The sequence below is a fragment of the Bufo gargarizans genome, chromosome 4 (assembly GCF_014858855.1).
Source record: "Bufo gargarizans isolate SCDJY-AF-19 chromosome 4, ASM1485885v1, whole genome shotgun sequence".
Taxonomy (NCBI): domain Eukaryota; kingdom Metazoa; phylum Chordata; class Amphibia; order Anura; family Bufonidae; genus Bufo; species Bufo gargarizans.
The window spans coordinates 238716290-238735277 of NC_058083.1; the positions used below are offsets into that span (position 1 = coordinate 238716290).

An 18988-nucleotide genomic window follows, 5' to 3' on the forward strand; every position below is an offset into this window, starting at 1 on the left:
GGGACCGACCATTGGGTTTATCACCGCTCATGAGAACAGAGGTCCCATTCCCCCTTTCTGATGGAGTGGCAGGTTGTGCATACTCAGTGCTGCTCCATTCATTTTCTATGGGAGCACTGGAGATAGCAAGTGCTGTGCTCGGCTATCTCCGGTGCTCCCATAGAGCATTAATAGAGCAGCAGTGAGTATGCACAACCTGCCACTCCATCAGAAAGGGGGAATGGGACCCCTGTTCTCATGAGCGGTGATAAACCCAATGGTCGGTCCCCTAGTGATCAGCTAGATATCTTCTATCCTGTTTAAAGAAGATAGCTTAAAAACCTGGAAGACCCCCCTTTAAGAAGTGTAGGGAAATGCAAATATTTTAAAGAAAAGTGTAGACCATAATCCTATTGGTCTACAAAATGTACAGAATGAAAGAATACTTCAGTGTGGGATTTAGCTATATTTGCATTAATAACTACAGGGTACATGGGAAGTTATTATAGAAGATAACCATAATAGTTGGTGTTGAGTGTAGGTAGTAGTAGTATACACCAATATTTTTTTAGCAGAGACAATCTGTTGCTTACACAATGAAGTCCATTATGAGCGGTCGCATTAAGCTCCTTAAACTCTCCTGTTGCCATATCTTTCCCTGTAGGAAAATGTCTGATAAGGTGGTTCTGGAAAGTACTTATATCAGCTGGCAAGAAAAGAATTGCACACTTATCACCATATCAGAACTATTTTGTAGACATATAGTTTGTTTGACTGTAAAGACATGTAGAGAGGTGATAAAAAAGCACTCTAGAAAATATACACTATATATATAATGTGTGACTTGCTGCAACATTTATTTAATGTGTTCAGTGGTAAAATAAAGTGTGTGTGTCTGTGTATGTAGATAGATACTGTAGATAGATAGATAGATAGAAAGATATACATATCTATATATAGTACAGTGTTGTAGACAATTGCAAACTGTGCATAGTGCTATATTCAAAAGAGTGGTGACGGTTACATTTCATTTTGCATTAAATAGACATTTGAGACGTAGAAAGTTGGAAACATACAGGCAGTTTTACTAAGCCAAATGTGCAAGAATTGTGGTTTCAGTCTTCTCCAAAACCTGCTGTTAAATCTGGTGTGTTATAGTTATGTTTTTGACACTTTTTTGAGCCGTGCTTAAGATGGATGGAAATTGACATGGCTTAACTGAAAAAAACTTGACTTTAAAATCAAACGAGCGCACCAAAAAATTGTGTAAACATTTTGGTGAAAAATCTTGCCACAAAGTAAGACAACTAAAGTTAGTTAAAATTGACTAAAATGTCTTAAAATGCACTAAATATTTCATACAACATAAGCCACTGTCATAAGTTTGGTGCCTGGTCTAAGTTTACACTGTCTCAGCATTAGACAGGATTAGTAAATCTGCCCTGTAAAGTTGCAATCTGTTCCACAGATCAGTGCATCCCCAGTGGTAAGTGCATGAAATTGCTACTGGAGCACAAGTAAAGGGGTTATCCCATGAGTAACGTAAAAAATGAAAAACAGACCTCATACAATACATGACAATCTCTTTCTAACAAAGCTAGAACCAGCCCTGTACCTCACATGGATCCAGAGATCTCCCCATTTATTGCTCTGCTAGATTTATATCAATCTGACAGCTCAGGGGCGTTTCCATGCTCTCTATCACAGCTCAAGAGGCAGTTGAAGAATGAAAGTGAGCATGTGTGACCTTCTCAGTTAGCAGGACAAAGAAATAAGAAAAAGAGCAAACAGCAGGTGGTACATGCAGATAGATTTTATTGAATAATTCAGTGGTTATGCAATTTTTTTTTTATTACATTTAATTACAAAAGTATTCATATCCAGGTGCTGGTTTGAACACTGTAGAATATTTTTTGTGCGACAACCCCTTTAATCACATCAATAAGCTATAATATTTTCAGTTAAGGCACAGACATTCATTTTCTTCCCCCAATTAATATAACATTTCACTAAATTGCTTGTGGAATTCCTTGAGCTGTAAAATTATTAAGAATATAAAACAATACAATTTATAGCTAACCCTGGAGTGGGGAGAACAATGGCTACTAGTGGAATAGAAATGTAGGTGGTAGTTGCAGTATAATTAAAATGAGATACATATAGTGCACAGGGTAGCAGCTACAGGATTTAATAAGTTTATTCTGTATGGTGGACTGACTTGATTACTAATATTCATCTTGCATGTCATAGTCAAGCTTCTGCGCCGCTCTGTAGTTAATGCCTTCTGCCTGCCTTCGCCTATCTCTTCCAGATAAATGTTACCATCAATTTCTCAGCATTCAATTTCTCTAAAACCTGTTATCATATTTGTTTGGCAGGGATATGTATATGTAGTAAACAGCCCTGCTAGTCATTAGACAGTGTTAAGTGTAATCTCTAACTACAGTATACTAAAAAATTTCAGGATGCAATACATCAAAATGAAAATGTGCATAGGATAGGGGTGCATCTTAAAGGGATAGGATTTGTAGTATTAAATTAAAAAATATATATATATATATTTTTTCCAAATCATAAGTTGCATGTGAAATATTTGCTGTATTGCTAACAGTACATTTCTAACAACTGGGTGTCATGATTACATTTGTATATTATGGAGTTATTAGAGTAGCCCAGAATTCTTTATTTCATGTCATATTCTAAAATATCAGTCAATAAAGCATGACTCCAATTATAAATCACATTAAATATTTTATTTTTCTATACACGTTGATATTAACATTAATCGGTTTTATGTTTTTTTTTCCACGTGGGCACAATTAAGCCTGATGAAGGGCTACTGTTTAGCCCGAAACGTTGCCATAATCTGTTTTGCCTCTGTTGCGTATCATGTCCGGCTGAATAAAACTCACAAATTACTTCACCGTATCAATTGGAGTGCTGTCTGATTATACGAAGTCTAAAAGTGTTATTCTTGAGGTGGAGTCAGGAACTTATCCAGACGAGCACCCACCACAACCAGATTGTTGTTGAGTGCTGTGATCACCCCTAGGTTGTACAATCGGTTTTATGTTGACAGCAGTTTAGCAGTCAGATGTAATCAAACGGCTTAAAAAGGGTATCCCTCGTTTGGGTTATCATATTGCACTGCTCCGTACAGCAAAATGTCAGTATACTGACAAATGGAACTAAACACAAAAACACGTCGCTCAAAATAGGAAAGGTTTAAATAAACCAAAATACTGAATTTACAAGGGAAAAAAAAAACATTTTAGATATCTCTTCACATTTCTGACTGTTAGGAGCAGCATATTTGAATAATACATGATACTATTCTTCCCACTGAAATGACTGACACCATGACATAATCCATATGGACCCATTAGAAGTTAAAGTGCCGTCGGTGTCCATCACAAGACAGATCCAGCACTGCAGTATTCTTAGTTTTCTACTCTTGTGATCTAACAGGAAATGGACATTTTAGCATAGGTGAAGATTAGATTTTAATATTATTTTAATGTCACAAAATATTGGCTGTCATTTCAGTGAATGTGAATATATGATTTATATAAACCTTAAACACTAACCAACAGGTCAATCAACATGTCAAACATTTGAAATGCATCTTATCAGGGAAAGTGGCGTTATCTACAACTTACAGAAATCTCTAATTCGTTATGATTTCTGAAATATTCATAAAACTTTTTCAGTTGTTACAAAGATGTGATAACACAGTAACTGAAGACAAGGAGAGGGAGAGGAGGCGCTCTGCCTCGGTCTGTCTATGAATTCCGTTTAGATGAGAAGGAGGAGACATCTGATTGTTTACAGCAATCAGCTCCACGCTAAGAGGAGCCCACGCACTCGGCACAGTTAGAGAGAGAAAGTGACGAGCTACAGAAATGAAGCAGAGGAAAGAAAACAGCACAGAATATGCATATGTTTGTGCACAAATCTGGCTGCACTACATCTTTCATATTTCTTGTCTAAGAAATCCAACTTTGTATGTACTTAGTAGTAATCGGTGTGTAGTAAGTCATTGAACAATGAATAATAATTTTGGCCTTTCACCAAATACTTGCTATCTACGATGTATGCTATTTTGCTACTTAAATCAATAGCTTAATAAAACTAGCAAAAAGCATGTTTTGTATATATTGTATATATTCATATGGTTATATCTCTTTCACTAACAGACAGACTTTGAAAAAGATGTGGACATTGCCTGTCGGTCAGGTAAGAACATATGTCAAGTAAAAATCAATGCTACACTGTGAGAGCACTGCAGGTTTATGATTACAAACAGAGGATAGTAGGCCTCCTGTAGTTGAAAAAATGGGTATCATGCGTAGTCGTTTTTCAAAATTGAGATAAAATGGTGGTTGTTAGTGTGAAAACTTGAAACAAGGATAATACTGTGCAGCCTGTACTGAATGTGAAATTAATGTCCATTGTCCAGCGCTAAAGAACATTAAAACATATATAAAAAAAAGTGCTGTCCCGTGATTATATCCAGATATCGCGATCCAGATATCCCTTTATCTCTGACCACAGAATCTCCAATCCGCTGAAGAAGGTCCCTATGGACCGAAACGTCCGGCTCATATATGGATAGTGGTTACGCAGCATTTCATTTCCTATAAACTGGATCATGAACCTCTTATTGTGAAAATCACTAAATAAAATTACCTTTAAATTGCTAAAAATATTCTGTGTGCCCCGTATTTATACTAATGTTGTGCTGAGCAGTTATTACCCTCATTCAGTAACAGTACCCATTATAGTGCCCACAATTTAATTGTACCAATGAAAGTAATTGATATAGCCTACATATTTTAAGAGATTTTAACCTTTTAATGGCAAGTGTTGCTCAGTGCAAAATAACATTATTTAAGTTTTTTTTGTCAAATTGAAGTTAATGCATTTTCACCACATAGTTTATTCACCTTTTTATTATGTAAGGTAGAAGGAAAAGTTGTACATGAATTTGCATTGAATAGATGTCATTATTTTAGGATTTCTGTTTTGCATATATGACGTTTTCTCTGTTAAATTTTTCGGGTCAAGAAAATATAAATATTTAGTTTGTATGCCTTTGGAATCCATAGCTCCTTCTTTACAATCAGCTATAAAAATAGCTACCAATAAATTGCTGCACTTAAGGCTTTAATTGCTGTGGCCAATGTTTCTTGATTTTCATCTTTGGTTTATCTAGTTAGTAATATTTTGGGGCATGGGTAAGAACTTCAAAATATATTCCTTTCAATCTCAAAACGTTACGACCAGAATGCAAAGAGGAAAATTTTAAAAAATATTCATGCCCCCAAGGGAAAAATAGTTTCAGTCTTCAAGTACTGTGATGCAGTAAAACAGTAAAAAAAAAAAAAAAAAGCATTAGAAAACAGAAATATTTTCAAATGCTGGTTTTCTGCTGGACCTGGACAATGGTGTTAAGATAAAGGTAAGATTTTATAGTTGCAGGTTAATGTAAATAATTTTGAAATAAGGTTAAGAATTATAAATCAGGAATACATCAAATTGCCCTACTGATTCAAAATTTACTCATCACGATCTCATGATATAGTCATTAGGGATGAGCAATGCAAGCTTCAGATCCTAGAGTTGTTCTCTCAAGATTTTGGTTTAGTACTGTACAGAGATCTGTCTCTGTACAGCATTAAAATGTCTGGCCTCCAATGAAGCAAAGTGAGTTATTCCCGAAGTCTCACAAGACTTCTGTGAATAACTTTTTGGTATTTAATTTTTAAACTGAAAAAACATTATAAAACAACCATACGAAGTTGGCTTCAGTTCCTAGTGGTACCTCGGAACCAAAGCCAACTTCAGATTCCAGTTTTAAAATGGTTTTAAAATAGGAATAACTGACTTCGCCTTGTCAGAGGCCATAGATTTTAATGCTGTATGGAGACGGATTTCCATACAGCATTAAACCGACGTTTTGAGCAAAGTGACATTGGCTCTAGTATCCAAAGCTTGCTTCGCTCATCCTTAATATTGTAGCCAAACAGTATATTATGATTAGTGTCATAATAAGAAGTCATAAGATTTGTAGATATTGTCAAGTAGTGTTGCTTTGGAATGTTATAGTCATACCTACAGATGTGCCCAATCTTACCTTAAAGGGCATCTGTCAGCAGATTTGTACCTATGAAACTGGCAGACCTGTTGCATGTGCGCTCAGCAGCTTAGGACATCTGTGTTGGTCCCATGTTCATATGTGCCCGCTTTGCTGATAAGAATGAAGTTTTAATATATGCAAATGCAATACGCAAGCAAGCAAACACAACCACTGGGAAGCTACCGAATATATAGACACACATAGAATTTATATCTCATGACAGAGTACTCCAAAATCATAGTATGTCACATATTTTTGGATATATTGAGCGAGAGAACAGTAAAGAAGGGCACATCTATAGTTAACTCTAAGAGTTACTATATGTACTGGAATGTGCATTTCAGATTTCTTGTCTAGTGAACATTGTAGAGTGTTTCCAATTATCGAAAGTGTATTCCTTATGCAAAGTTTGCAGTCTTGGAGATCACTTGAAAGACGGAAATATAAACAATAAAGTGTTTCACTTGAATGCACAGTGCAGACAAGTCTATTATGAGCAGAAGATTAAATGTCAACAGTGATCAACCAAAACTGCAGCGTATGTTAATAAACTAGATATTTTTCATGCTAAATATTTCAGGCTAAACATTTCTATGATACAAATAATGCATACAATCATAGTATAATATAATGCTTTGTAATTTGCAGTTTTACACAAGGACATTGGCCCCTGCAGAGCTGCTACAATAACAGGCACCCTCTCCAGGATTTCACTGAATGATGAAGAAGAGGAAAAGGCGATAAACCCAGAAGGAATGAGCTATTCTACCTTGCCAGGAAACATCATTTCTAAAGTTATTATTCAACAACCATCTGCTTTGCACATGCCCATGAGTATGGGAGAGATGGCTGATCAGTGTTTGAAGAAAGAGAATAGTGAATTAAGACGAACTGTGTACTTATGCACAGATGACAACCTCAGAGCTGGAGACATAGATATGGTCCATCCCCAGGAGCGAATGATGGAAAGTGACTATATTGTAATGCCAAGAGGCTCTGGGAACATGCATTCACAAATGAAGGATGAAAATAAAATGAACATAGCTATGGATACATTGCCTCATGAGAGGCTATTACACTACAAAGTCAGTCCTGAATTTAGCATGAATCCAGCTGTAATGGAACAATTTGGTATAAATTTAGATCAGCATCTTGTGTCTCAAGAACACATGCAGAGCCTTCCTTTTGAACCTCGCACAGCAGTAAAGAACTTCATAGCCTCAGAGATGGATGACAGTGCAGGATTATCAAGGAGTGAAACAGGTTCTACAATATCTATGAGCTCCCTAGAGGTTTGTAATTCATCATTTTTTGCATGTATTTCGTATGTATTACAAATATCCATCATACAGTAGATGATAACTAGATAGATAGCAGTTCCTCTAAAGGAGAAATGTAAATTTGAATTTATCATAAACTAATTGGATATAAACTGACTTTATCTTTTAACTTAGTATTTCCCACGAAAACAGGTTATAGCTTGTGGGATTTGGGAATGGTCAGAGTCAATTTAGGCTTTATCGAGATATAGCCAGGCTTCAAATGTCCAAAGCTCAGTCTTTTGAGGCTTTTATTGACAGCATATATACAGGCAACAGGTATACAGAATTCAAGAAACAAAATAACCCAAAAGATAAACAGAGTTTATATTCCCTCTCCGTCTTACATACAATAAAAAGCAACCTGTACCTTCAGTTTGTATAGAGCTTGTAAACAACCTCCCTGCTCTGTCCAGAGAGAGATTCCCCAGTGTAGCTAGGGTTTTTAAATAGGCCTATATTTGTTATTGAGGCCAATGCAGGGAACATGGGAACTGGAGTAGGACCAGAAGCTTCCTATTACCCAGAAGACTGCTTTAACCACAAAGAGAAACAAAAAATGTGTGCACTCCTACTTCATGGAGTCCCTCATAATGTATAGTTGAGAATGCTAGGTGGCATATATACACCATCCACCTATCCAGTCGCTGTCTCACAATCTATATAGTTTAATATGCCCACACAGCCTATGTTTTACTGTTTATCTTCAAAGTCATATCTATGCTGTTTACAATTTATATGATGCCAGAAATCCAAGGTGTAGTACAAAAGGTGAACATGGAAGCTTCAGTGAGGGAGAGCCACCAAGTACTGTATCTTTATATAGGCAATAGACACCACAAATAGAACACAAGCCTTTAGTCAGTCATGTAAAGAAGTATAACTTAGCATATAATATTTGCTGAACTCACCAATTTTGGTGAGAAGGGCCCACCATCTCATGTATATGGAGATGTCCTGAATTTGCCATAATAGAAGGCAGAAGGATTGTGCTGTTGAATTTCAACATATTGAATTTGGCTGATAGCTAAAGAGTAGGAAAACATTTGCTGAAGCTACGGGCAGCATAGTGCATTGAATAGTATACTACGTTGATTAAAATTGATGATGGTCTACTATTTGTCACTTTGATCAACTAATTGCTTGTCTTTTAGTTGCAAAGGTGCCTATAATGTCTTTTACTTCTTCACTTCTATAAATGAATAAATGAAGCATTACTGCCGTTTAGCAGTTAAGTAATCTAGAAGAACTCTGAACCCGTTATTTACTTAGGGATTTCAAAAGAGAAAATGGTTCATTTACAATTAGACATTTCATTTCAAGCTTGCTTGGCCAATCTAATATTGACTAAAAGTGTATGCTCACATTTAATTCTTCATCTCTCAATAAGGTCTACCTTATGTTTAGGAAGATGATAAAATTATTATTTCCTGACATTCTGTTATTGTTTCTAGTGCCTATGACATGAGCCAAGTTTGATCAAATATTTCTCAAATTTTTAAAGGCTAAAATTACATTCTCATCTTACTCAGTCTTTCAAATGAATTAGAAAAATTTAAGAAAAAGACAATAAAATAATCCAATGTGCCAATTTATCGAAAGAAACTAGAGGCAGTTTGGTAATTCCATGGACATAGACCCTTTTGGCACTTTCATTCTTGTAAAATTGTATGCTTAGTTGGAAAAAAAAACTTCTTATATTGGTGGAATGTCTTTTCAAGGTGAATTTACTTTTAATTTAGATTCCCACAATAAGTTATGTAGGCTCTTTAATTGTGGTTTCTAGTGATGTTTTGTAAAGTAACGATACATTGATCTGATTATACAGATTGCTTGTTATCATGAAAGTGCAGGATTATAAAACATTTTACATTATCCTGGAACATCTATATTTTGGCAGAAGGAGCACTGAATTTTAAGACCTTGAAATAGAGCAAGCAGTACCTAAGTAAGGAAAATACAGAGGCATGAGATGCACCAAAATCATTGAGGTGCATCTTGGCTGGTTCATGCACCACAATTTGAAAGCTTCGTCAGCTAGCAACTTGCATAGGTTTGAGACATTACTTATGCTAGAACATTGGAGTAAATAATTATACATTTGTCGGCTGTTTAGGCCCTACCCCCTTCCACCAACTTTTAACAAAAGTGGCAAGCATGGTGGAGAAGGGACAAAAGTAGCTTTTTTTTGCATAAAACGGGTTTTGTGCAAAAATGTGTGACTTTCCCCAATATGTTATGCGTAAATGCCACCCACAGTGCTTATTATCAGTTTCATTGGTTCATTGACAGTTGAAAAATGACAATTTCCTTGGGTTCTTAAAATTATTAACAGAGAAAAAAAGATCTTCCCAAGCCAATCTTGTAATGAAGATGTTATGTTCACACAAATTTGTCATATAGATTTTTGGGTGGAGAATCCACAGAGCAATAGTATATAGTGGCAATGCATAGGGGGCCAAAATATGTAACCATTTCTTTTTTTTTTTACTTCAGATGCAGACAGACACTGTCATGTCCCTTAAAAATTACCTTATTCACATTTACATTAGTCAAACAACAAAGGGGTATTAAACTGACACGAGTCGTGTTTCTAAAACCTGTTATTGTCTCTGGCAGTAAATAAAAACATCAATAAGCATGAAGAAAATACCGCAAAGTGTCCTAGTCCAGGAAATTGCCAAATGTAGATCTTTGGAAACATTCTCCTTATTTAGTCCCTGACTCTACCCCAACAGATGCTGGGAAATTATAGAAAATGACCATCCTCAATGCTGCGGAGGATAAACCAGATAAGACAGATATGCTGCATATGATATTGCCCATCCTAGTCATTTTAATCATTGTCAGTAGTGACAGTGGATTGAAGCATGATCAAAATGCCATGTTATAGACTCACATTATTTATCATGTTTTAGTAAGTTGCTGTTTAAGATAGTGTTGCTGCTTCTGGCTATTGTAGTTGAAAGAACAGAACTACAGGCTGTAGTCACTAAGGCTTTGTGGGGGGAAAAGTGTAATTGCTTAGCATTATATACTATCGGTGTTAATTATATCCATAGTTTTCAGTGTCCTAAGTCTTACTGAGTTTGTGTAAGTTGAATAACACTTTGTTTTAAGGTTATGAACACTATCTAGGAATTTTAGCACTATCCACTTTTAAAGACCAGGTTATAGTGGCATGCAAAGGTTCGGGCAACACTGGTCATAATTACGGTTACTGTGAACAGTTAGGTTGAAGATGAAATGATCTCCAAAACGCATAAAGTTAAAGATGACACATTCCCTTTGTATTTTTAGCACAAAAAAAATGTTTGTATTTTCATCTTTTACATTTTCAAAATAACAAGTTTGGGCATCCAGCATTGATAGTACCTAGTAGCACCCTCTTTGGCAAATATCACAGCTTGTAATCACTTTTTGTAGACAGGCAAGAGTCTTTCTACAAAAAGGCTTTACAAGCTGTGATATTTGCCAAAGGGGATGCTACTAGGTACTAACCATTCCGGGTGCCCAAATGTTTGCTTCAAATCCTTTTCATTTTTTGCTATTTTGGAAAATGTTAAATATGAACATATAAAATGTCTTTGCTTAAAATACAAATGGAATGTGTAATTTTTAACTTGATGCCTTTTGGAGATCATTTCATCTTCAACTTGCTTTACTGTTAACAGTAACAGTAATTTTGACCAGGGGTGCCGCAACATTTGCATGTCAATGCAGATACAGTATGCATGGGAGTTATGGAATGTGTGGATTTGATACATTTACTTCTTTCATGTGGGGAAATTCTTTAAAATCAAATTACCTAATTTACTGATAAATACTGTTTATGATTATTGAGTGATGCAAAAGGTGTAGCATGCTCAATGTAAATGAGAACCATACTAACATAATGCTCTAACCTGCACTTCTAAAATGCGGTAAATATGGTATTGCAATCAGGGTGTGGGGATTCGCTCTGGTAGTTAGGATTAGCGGGTGCATCACAGAAGCAAAGTACAAGTTCTTGGTTCTAAACAACAGTGTTTATTCACATGTGAAAGCAAAACAAAAACGCAAGTTGCTTGGTGATCGTTCACAAACATGAAAAGTTCATATATAAAACAATCACCTTTCTCCTGGGTGCTACTTCACAAGTTCTGCCTTGTCAAGTCCACAGGCAGGCCTTAGGCGGCCTATTCGCCCTTACAGGGGTCTGAGCCCTCCAGCCCGGCTCAAGCCGCAGATCCCAACTCAGCCCTCAGATCATAGCACACAGACCTCATGAGCTCCACTGTCAGATGGAGGTAATCCTCCTCACCTGGCAGTGTTGGCTGGTTTTTATGCCTGGCAAAACCCTGCCTGGAACATGGGTAGTAGTCACCCACCCAGCACTTTGACTACTCACAGTAAGAGCTGTCCCGGATCAGCTATTACAGCCATACTAAGTATTAAGGCAACTGCTGCTGACACACAAAAAACGGCTCTTACTCCACCAAGGCCATGAACCTCGGTGACACGTACCTATCATCCACAATTATTCCTTGTACCTACTTACAGGGGCCAAAACAAATAATGGGCCCAAACTCATCTGTTGACTCCCACTCACAGATTGTTGATTGGTAGCTAGAGTTATTAAATACAAAATTAAAGTGATTTGTGTAAGTGCACTTACTGTAATTTATGGTGGGGAGCATGCCTAAACTAAAATCTACTCATAACTGCTATAGATTTTAGCCTTTAAGCCAGAGAATGCTGGTTACAACTAAATTGAGTTGCAGTGGAGTCGCAAACACAGGCGTAGGGAGATGATAAAGCCCCTATGTGTTGCATAAAGACTATACTTGATTTTGAAACCAGTGGGTCACTGTTATTGAGAAGAAGAAACATCTTTTTTTATTTTTACTTGAAGTTTATTTGATTTTTCAATATAATTTAGAAGCATTTACATTGATCAATAAAGCATACAATATACAATGTAAGTTGGGAGGGAGGAGGGGAGGGGGGAAGGAAAGGGGAGTGGATATGACTGGGTGGAGGTAATTTGCATAATAACACAAATAGGGTAAAAGTAGTGGAACAGTAACGCATTTATAAGGAAAGTATGAATGTAGTATAATAATACAATAATACAGTAGTGTAGAGGTATAGTGAGAGTTCAGGACAGAGGCTTGTGGGCATCAGAGAGAGTTTGGGGGTGTAAGATATGCAGCCAAGATATTTCTCATGATTTTGTTCATGAGAATGCTTTCATTAAAACTTCATCTGTCTCTATAGACAATTTAAAAGTGAATGAAATAGCAACTGGTTTCAGGCATTGTATTAATTCCCTAGTATGGCCAGGGATGCCCAATCTGCGGCCCTCCAGCTGTTGCCAAACTACAATTCCCAACATACCTGGACAGACTACAACCATTGGGGAATGTTTGAGAGTTGTAGTTTTGCGACAGCTGGATGGCCGCAGGTTGAGCATCCCTGCTATAGGGTATAGGTGTATTTCTGTGTTAACTGGCAGGAGTAGGTTACATACAGCATATAGAGTACTCCCAATTTAAAGGGAACCTGTCACATTGAGCATGTAGTTTGAATTGTGGAAAGCATTAGCGTTGAGACCCATCTCTGTATAGCTTTCAAATGTATGGGCTCTGGAGAGAGGTTAACGTTGTTATCTCCGAAGTCTCGCGAGATTTCATTGAATAACTTCAGCCATCAATTTTTACTTTAAAACATTTTTAAACTTCAATCAGAAGTTGGCCTTGTTACCAGATGGTACCTCAGTACCGAAGCCAAGTTTGGATTCAAGTTTTAAAATGGTTTTCAATTTTAAAAATCGAAGTCCAAAGATATTCACCAAAGTATTTCTAGACTTTGGAGATAACGAATTTCCCTACGGCGGAGCCCATACATTTAAATGCTGTACGGAGATGAAGCGAAGTTTTGGAGCGGGCGGCACAGGCTGGTACAGTGGTCATAATGGGAGATTTTAACTTCCCAGATATTAACTGGGGTCATGGTTCTGCCTCAACCGCAAAGGGGAGAAAATTCCTCAACTTGCTGCAGGGCCAGTTTGTAGACGCTCCCACTAGGGGCGATGCTCTGTTGGATCTGGTAATTTCTAATGATGCAGAGCTTGTTGGTAATGTTACTGTAGGGACCACAATATAATTATATTCCCCCTAAACTATAAAAAGAAAACTCTGTCAGGCAAAGCAAAGACACTGAATTTCAAAAAGGCGAGTTTTCCTGGGTTGAGAGCAGCATTTGAGGGCATAGACTGGTAGCAGCTACTGTCACATAATAATACTGAGGCTAAATGGGAGAGCTTCAAATCCACATTGAGTAATTGCACTAAAATTTTTTTTTTTTTTAGGTAACAAGTATAAACGGCTAAAATTAAACCCCCCAGCTTACAGCTACTGTAAAAAGGGCAATAAAAGACAAAAAGAGGGCATTTAAAAAATAAAAATCTGAGGGGTCAGCTGTAGCATTTGAAGATTACAAAGGGCTTAATAAAATCTGCAAAAAGGAGATAAAATTTGCAAAGATACAAAACAAATAGCAGAGGTAGCAAAAGAAAGCAAAACAAATCCCAAAAAGTTTTTTAAATGTATAATGCTAAAAAAAACAATGTCTGAGCAGGTAGGTCCCCTAAATAATGGTAAAGGGGGGTAGTCACTGAAGATAAGGAAAAGGCAGAGTTCCTAAATAGGTTTTTTAGCTCTGTATATACAAAAGAAGAGAAAGGAGCTGCTATCTGTGGGGCTGTTAGTACATCCAGTAATATACTCAATTGGCTAACTGTAGATATGGGCCAAGAGAAGTTAAATAGGGTAAATGTGAACAAGGCTCTGGGTCCAGATGGATTACACCCAAGAGTGCTTAAAGTGCTCAGTTCAGTCATTACTGTGCCCCTGTTTATAATTTTTTAAGATTCTCTAGGTACTGGTACAGTGCCAAATGATTGGCGCAAGGCAAACGTGGTACACTTATTCAAAAAAGGATCAAGGTCCTCCACAGGTAATTATAGACCAATTAGTTTTCCCTCTGGGAAAAATGCTTGAAGGACTCTTAAGGGACTATATACAGGAGTATGTGACTATAAATAATATAATAAGTGATAACCAGCATGGGTTTACCAAGGACAGAAGTTGTCAGACTAACCTGATTTGTTTTGATGAGGAGGTGAGTAGTAGCCTGGACAGAGGGGCGGCTGTGGATGTAGTGTTTATGGATTTTGCAAAGGCTTTTGATACTTTACCTATTAAATGTCTATGAGGGACAGTAAGGTCTATAGGCTTGGAAAGTATATTTTGTAATTGGATTGAAAACTGGCTCAAGGACTGTGTCCTGAGAGTTGTGGTCAATGATTCCTATTCAGAATGGTCCCAGGTTATAAGTGGTGTACCCCAAGGTTCAGTGCTGGGCTCTTTATTATTTAATTTATTTATTAATGATATTGAGGATGGGATTAATAGCACCGTATCTATTTTTGCAGATGACACTAAGCTGTGTAGAACTGTACAGTCTATGGAAGATGTCCATAAACTACAAGCTGACTTGAACACTGATTGGGCATCAACTTGGCAAATGAGGTTTAATGTGGACAAATGTAAAGTTATGCTTCTTGGTAGTAATAATCGCTGTGCTTCATATGTCCTAGGTGATGTAACACTGGGAGAATCACTTATAGAGAAGGATTTGGGTGTCCTTGTGGATGGTAGATTAAATTATAGCATGCAATGTCAATCAGCTGCTTCTAGGACCACCAGGATATTGTCATGCATTAAACGAGGCATGGACTCACGGGGCAGGGATGTAATATTACCACTTTACAAAACGTTTGTGCGGCCTCATCTGGAATATGCAGTTCAGTTCTGGGAACTAGTACATAGAAAGGACGCACTGCAGCTGGAAAAAGTGCAGAGGAGAGCGACTAAACTGATAAGGGGAATGGAGGGTCTTAGTTATGAAGAAAGATGAATGGAATAGAATTTATTTAGTCTTGAGAAGAGACGTCTAAGGGAAGACATGATTAACCTATACAAATATATAAATTGGCCGTGCAAAAAGTACGGTGAAAAGCTGTTCCATGTAAAATTTGCTCAAAAGACAAGGGGGCACTGCCTCCGACTGGAGAGGAAAAATGTCAGTCTCCAGAAGCGTCAAAGCTTCTTTACTCTAAGAACTATGAAGCTGTGGAATAGACTTACTTATGGTGTGGTCACAGCAGGAACAGTAGACAGTTTCAAAAAGGGTTTAGACAAATTCTTAAAAGTAAAAAACATTAATGCTTTTGAAAACGTGTAGAAATCTGAGTCTCAATTCCTTTTGGGATTCGCATCCCCACCTATCCCTTGGTTGAACTTGATGGACGTATGTCTTTTTTCAACCGTTTTAACTATGTAACTATGCAGGGGTCAAGTCCTGGGAAAAAAAGTGTGGGAACTCACCCAAGATCCACTGCAACCCCCCCCCCCCCTCCAAAAAATAAAAAAGCACAGAAAATCTAGCATGCTGTAATTTGTGTCGCTGCGGACTAAAAAAAAAATTAAAAAAATAGCACTTTTAGAAAAGTTTGTCCTGGGATTCGATCTCATGACCTCTACACAGCAGAAGCAAGGCATATGCCCTCACAGCTATGAAAGCTGTCTAGCTTGCTACTTAAAAAAAAATATATATAAGACTTCTACTGTAGGTAACTTTTCCCACTGTGTATGGATGTAGCAGAGCTGGGTGTGTTGGGGCAGCTGTCATGTGTATGGTTGTACACTAGGTATCAGTACACAAGGTATCAGTAGAAGTATCAGAAAAAGAAAAAAAAACACTTTTAGTTTGTCCTGGGATTCGAACTCATGACCTCTACACATTACAGGCAAGGCATTTACCCTCACAGCCATAAAAGCTGTTGAGGTAGTTGCTTTAAAAAAAAAACTAAGACTTCTACTTATACCTAGTGTACTGATACCTAGTGTACAACCATACACATGACAGCTGCCCCAACACACCCAGCTCTGCTACATCCATACACAGTGGGCAGCTGTCATGTGTATGGTTGTACACTTGGTATCAGTAAACTAGGTATCAGTAGAAGTCTTATAAAAAAAAAAAAAACACTTTTAGAAAAGTTTGTCCTGGGATTCGAACTCATGACCTCTACACATTACAGGCAAGGCATTTACCCTCACAGCCATAAAAGCTGTTGAGGTAGTTGCTTAAAAAAATAAAAACTAAGACTTCTACTTATACCTAGTGTACTGATACCTAGTGTACAACCATACACATGACAGCTGCCCCAACACACCCAGCCCTGCTACATCCATACACAGTGGGCAGCTGTCATGTGTATGGTTGTACACTTGGTATCAGTAAACTAGGTATCAGTAGAAGTCTTATAAAAAAAAAAAAACACTTTTAGAAAAGTTTGTCCTGGGATTCGAACTCATGACCTCTACACATCAGAGGCAAGGCATTTACCCTCACAGCCATAAAAGCTGTCAAGGTAGCTGTTTAAAAAAAAAAAAAAATAAGACTTCTACTTATACCTAGTGTACTGATACCTAGTGTACAACCATACACATGACAGCTGCCCCAACACACCCAGCTCTGCTACATCCATACACAGTGGGCAGCTGTCATGTGTATGGTTGTACACTAGATATCAGTACACTAGGTATAATTAGAAGTCTTATATTTTTTTTTTTTTTTTTTTTTTTTTTTTAAGCATTTACCTAGACGGCTTTCATGGCTGTGAGGGTAAATGCCTTCCTCTGATGTGTAGAGGTCGTGAGTTCGAATCCCAGGACAAACTTTTCTAAAAGACATTCTAAATGATCTTGTAGTGAAGGAGATGATGTCATTAGGGGGCGGGGCGCCATGAGAGGAGTCGCAGGCAGCGGCACCGCACAGACAGCTTCCTCTCAACTGAAGCCGCCCCTCCTCCCTTAACCTGCCCTGCACAGTGCGCTCCGTCTCCCCCTGTGAATCTGATTCAGCAGTGTTCTTCTGGCTTGAGGCTGAAAGGGAACGGCGTTCCTGCCATGAAAAAAGTGCAGGAACGCCGTTCCCATGCGTTCCCCCTCCACTCGACCCCTGTAACTATGGATCTATGATCCGAAGCTCACTTTGCTCAACACTAGGAAGCATGTTACGGATCTAGACAAATCAAGCAGACTATTATATAGATTTGTGAGAAAAGAACTAACTTGCATTTTATTCATTTTAAATAGAGATCATCACCAGAAAATTCACTATTAAACCATGCACAATGTCTTATAGGGCTAGTTTGACCGAATATAATGAGACCTGTTACTTAAAGGGGTTTTGCCATCACAGACAATGGTGGCATATCGCTGGGATATGCTACCATTGTCTGATAGGTGCGGGTCCCAGAGGTGGACATGGAGAACAAAGCAGGGAAAGTAGTGGAGGGCGCACTGCGCATGCGCATCTGCCCTCCATTCATTTCTAGAGCAGAGCAGAGAGGAGAATGGATCAGCTCTATAGCTCAGTGTAACTTGTCCTCCTGTGTGATTAGGACAGGTTTTGTGTGTACTAATAAGATGACAGCCATTTTATTTCTCCTAATGATTGCTTCCTAGACAAAACGAGTCATTATAACTAATAAAAGGTATTTGGGAATATATTTATCATAATATAAAAGTATATTAATTTTCTTAATTACCCGGAGAACCCCTTTAAGTGTAAAATATTTTTTTTTTTATTGTGATAAACCATAGCGTTTTGGATAGCAACATAGTTAAAATTAGGGATATGAAACTGTAAACACATATCTTTATAATATTCATATTAATAATATAAAAATGCCCTTTGATAAATTAATCACATCTGTGTGTTAAATGTCAGAAAACTTTATGTTGAAACTTAAGCCAGCTAGTTTGATTTGGAATAAAATTGCAAGGGAGATAAATACCAAAACAATTAAAATGTCATCTAAACCCAGTGGTATTGTAATTTAATATAGCTTAAAGTACAATAAATAAAATGATTCATTGTGAGCCGTACTGTAAGATACTTATACTTGCAATGCAATGGTGATAGTTTAAAGGAAAATTGTGATATTATCTGTCACCACTTTTTGAGCTACCATTATTTACTTTACTTACATTGCACCAACATATTCCAAAGCGCCTTACAGACATTATCATCACTTGCCCTCCTCAGTAGAATGTATATTCCCTGTCATTATGTCGTTGGCGTGAGTAAGGAAACCAGAGCACCTGCAGGAAACCCCAACATACAAACTCCATGCAGATGTTGCCCTTGGTCAGATTTAGGGCTCATTCAGAAGGCCGTATGTTATTTCTGGCCCACAAATATCTGGATCAGTTGTTCATCAAAATCTTCTGCATGTCCGCAAGATAACTGAATGAATGTACGTTTCCATATGTCTTCCATATTTTGCGAATCCGCAAAAATCAAAGTATTATTTTATAAGGATTCAAAGGTGACATGACATGGCATGAAACTTTGCGGACGCGGATCCTCAAAATACAGATTGCATACAGAATATATTCTGTTCGTAATCCACATTTTTATAAAGCCATAGACT

The 18988-nt window shown here is 37.4% G+C and overlaps 1 protein-coding gene across 2 annotated transcripts in view; it reads left to right on the top strand.

Moving 5' to 3' along the window:
• Window positions 1-18988, top strand: part of ADGRB3 (adhesion G protein-coupled receptor B3) — a 1058998-nt gene that overhangs the window by 993354 nt on the left and 46656 nt on the right. For both annotated transcript variants that reach the window (XM_044289463.1, XM_044289464.1), the window contains 2 exons: window positions 4176-4215; window positions 6767-7410. In XM_044289463.1, coding sequence (XP_044145398.1) covers window positions 4176-4215; window positions 6767-7410 — 684 coding nt within the window. The remainder of the gene's footprint in view (window positions 1-4175; window positions 4216-6766; window positions 7411-18988) is intronic.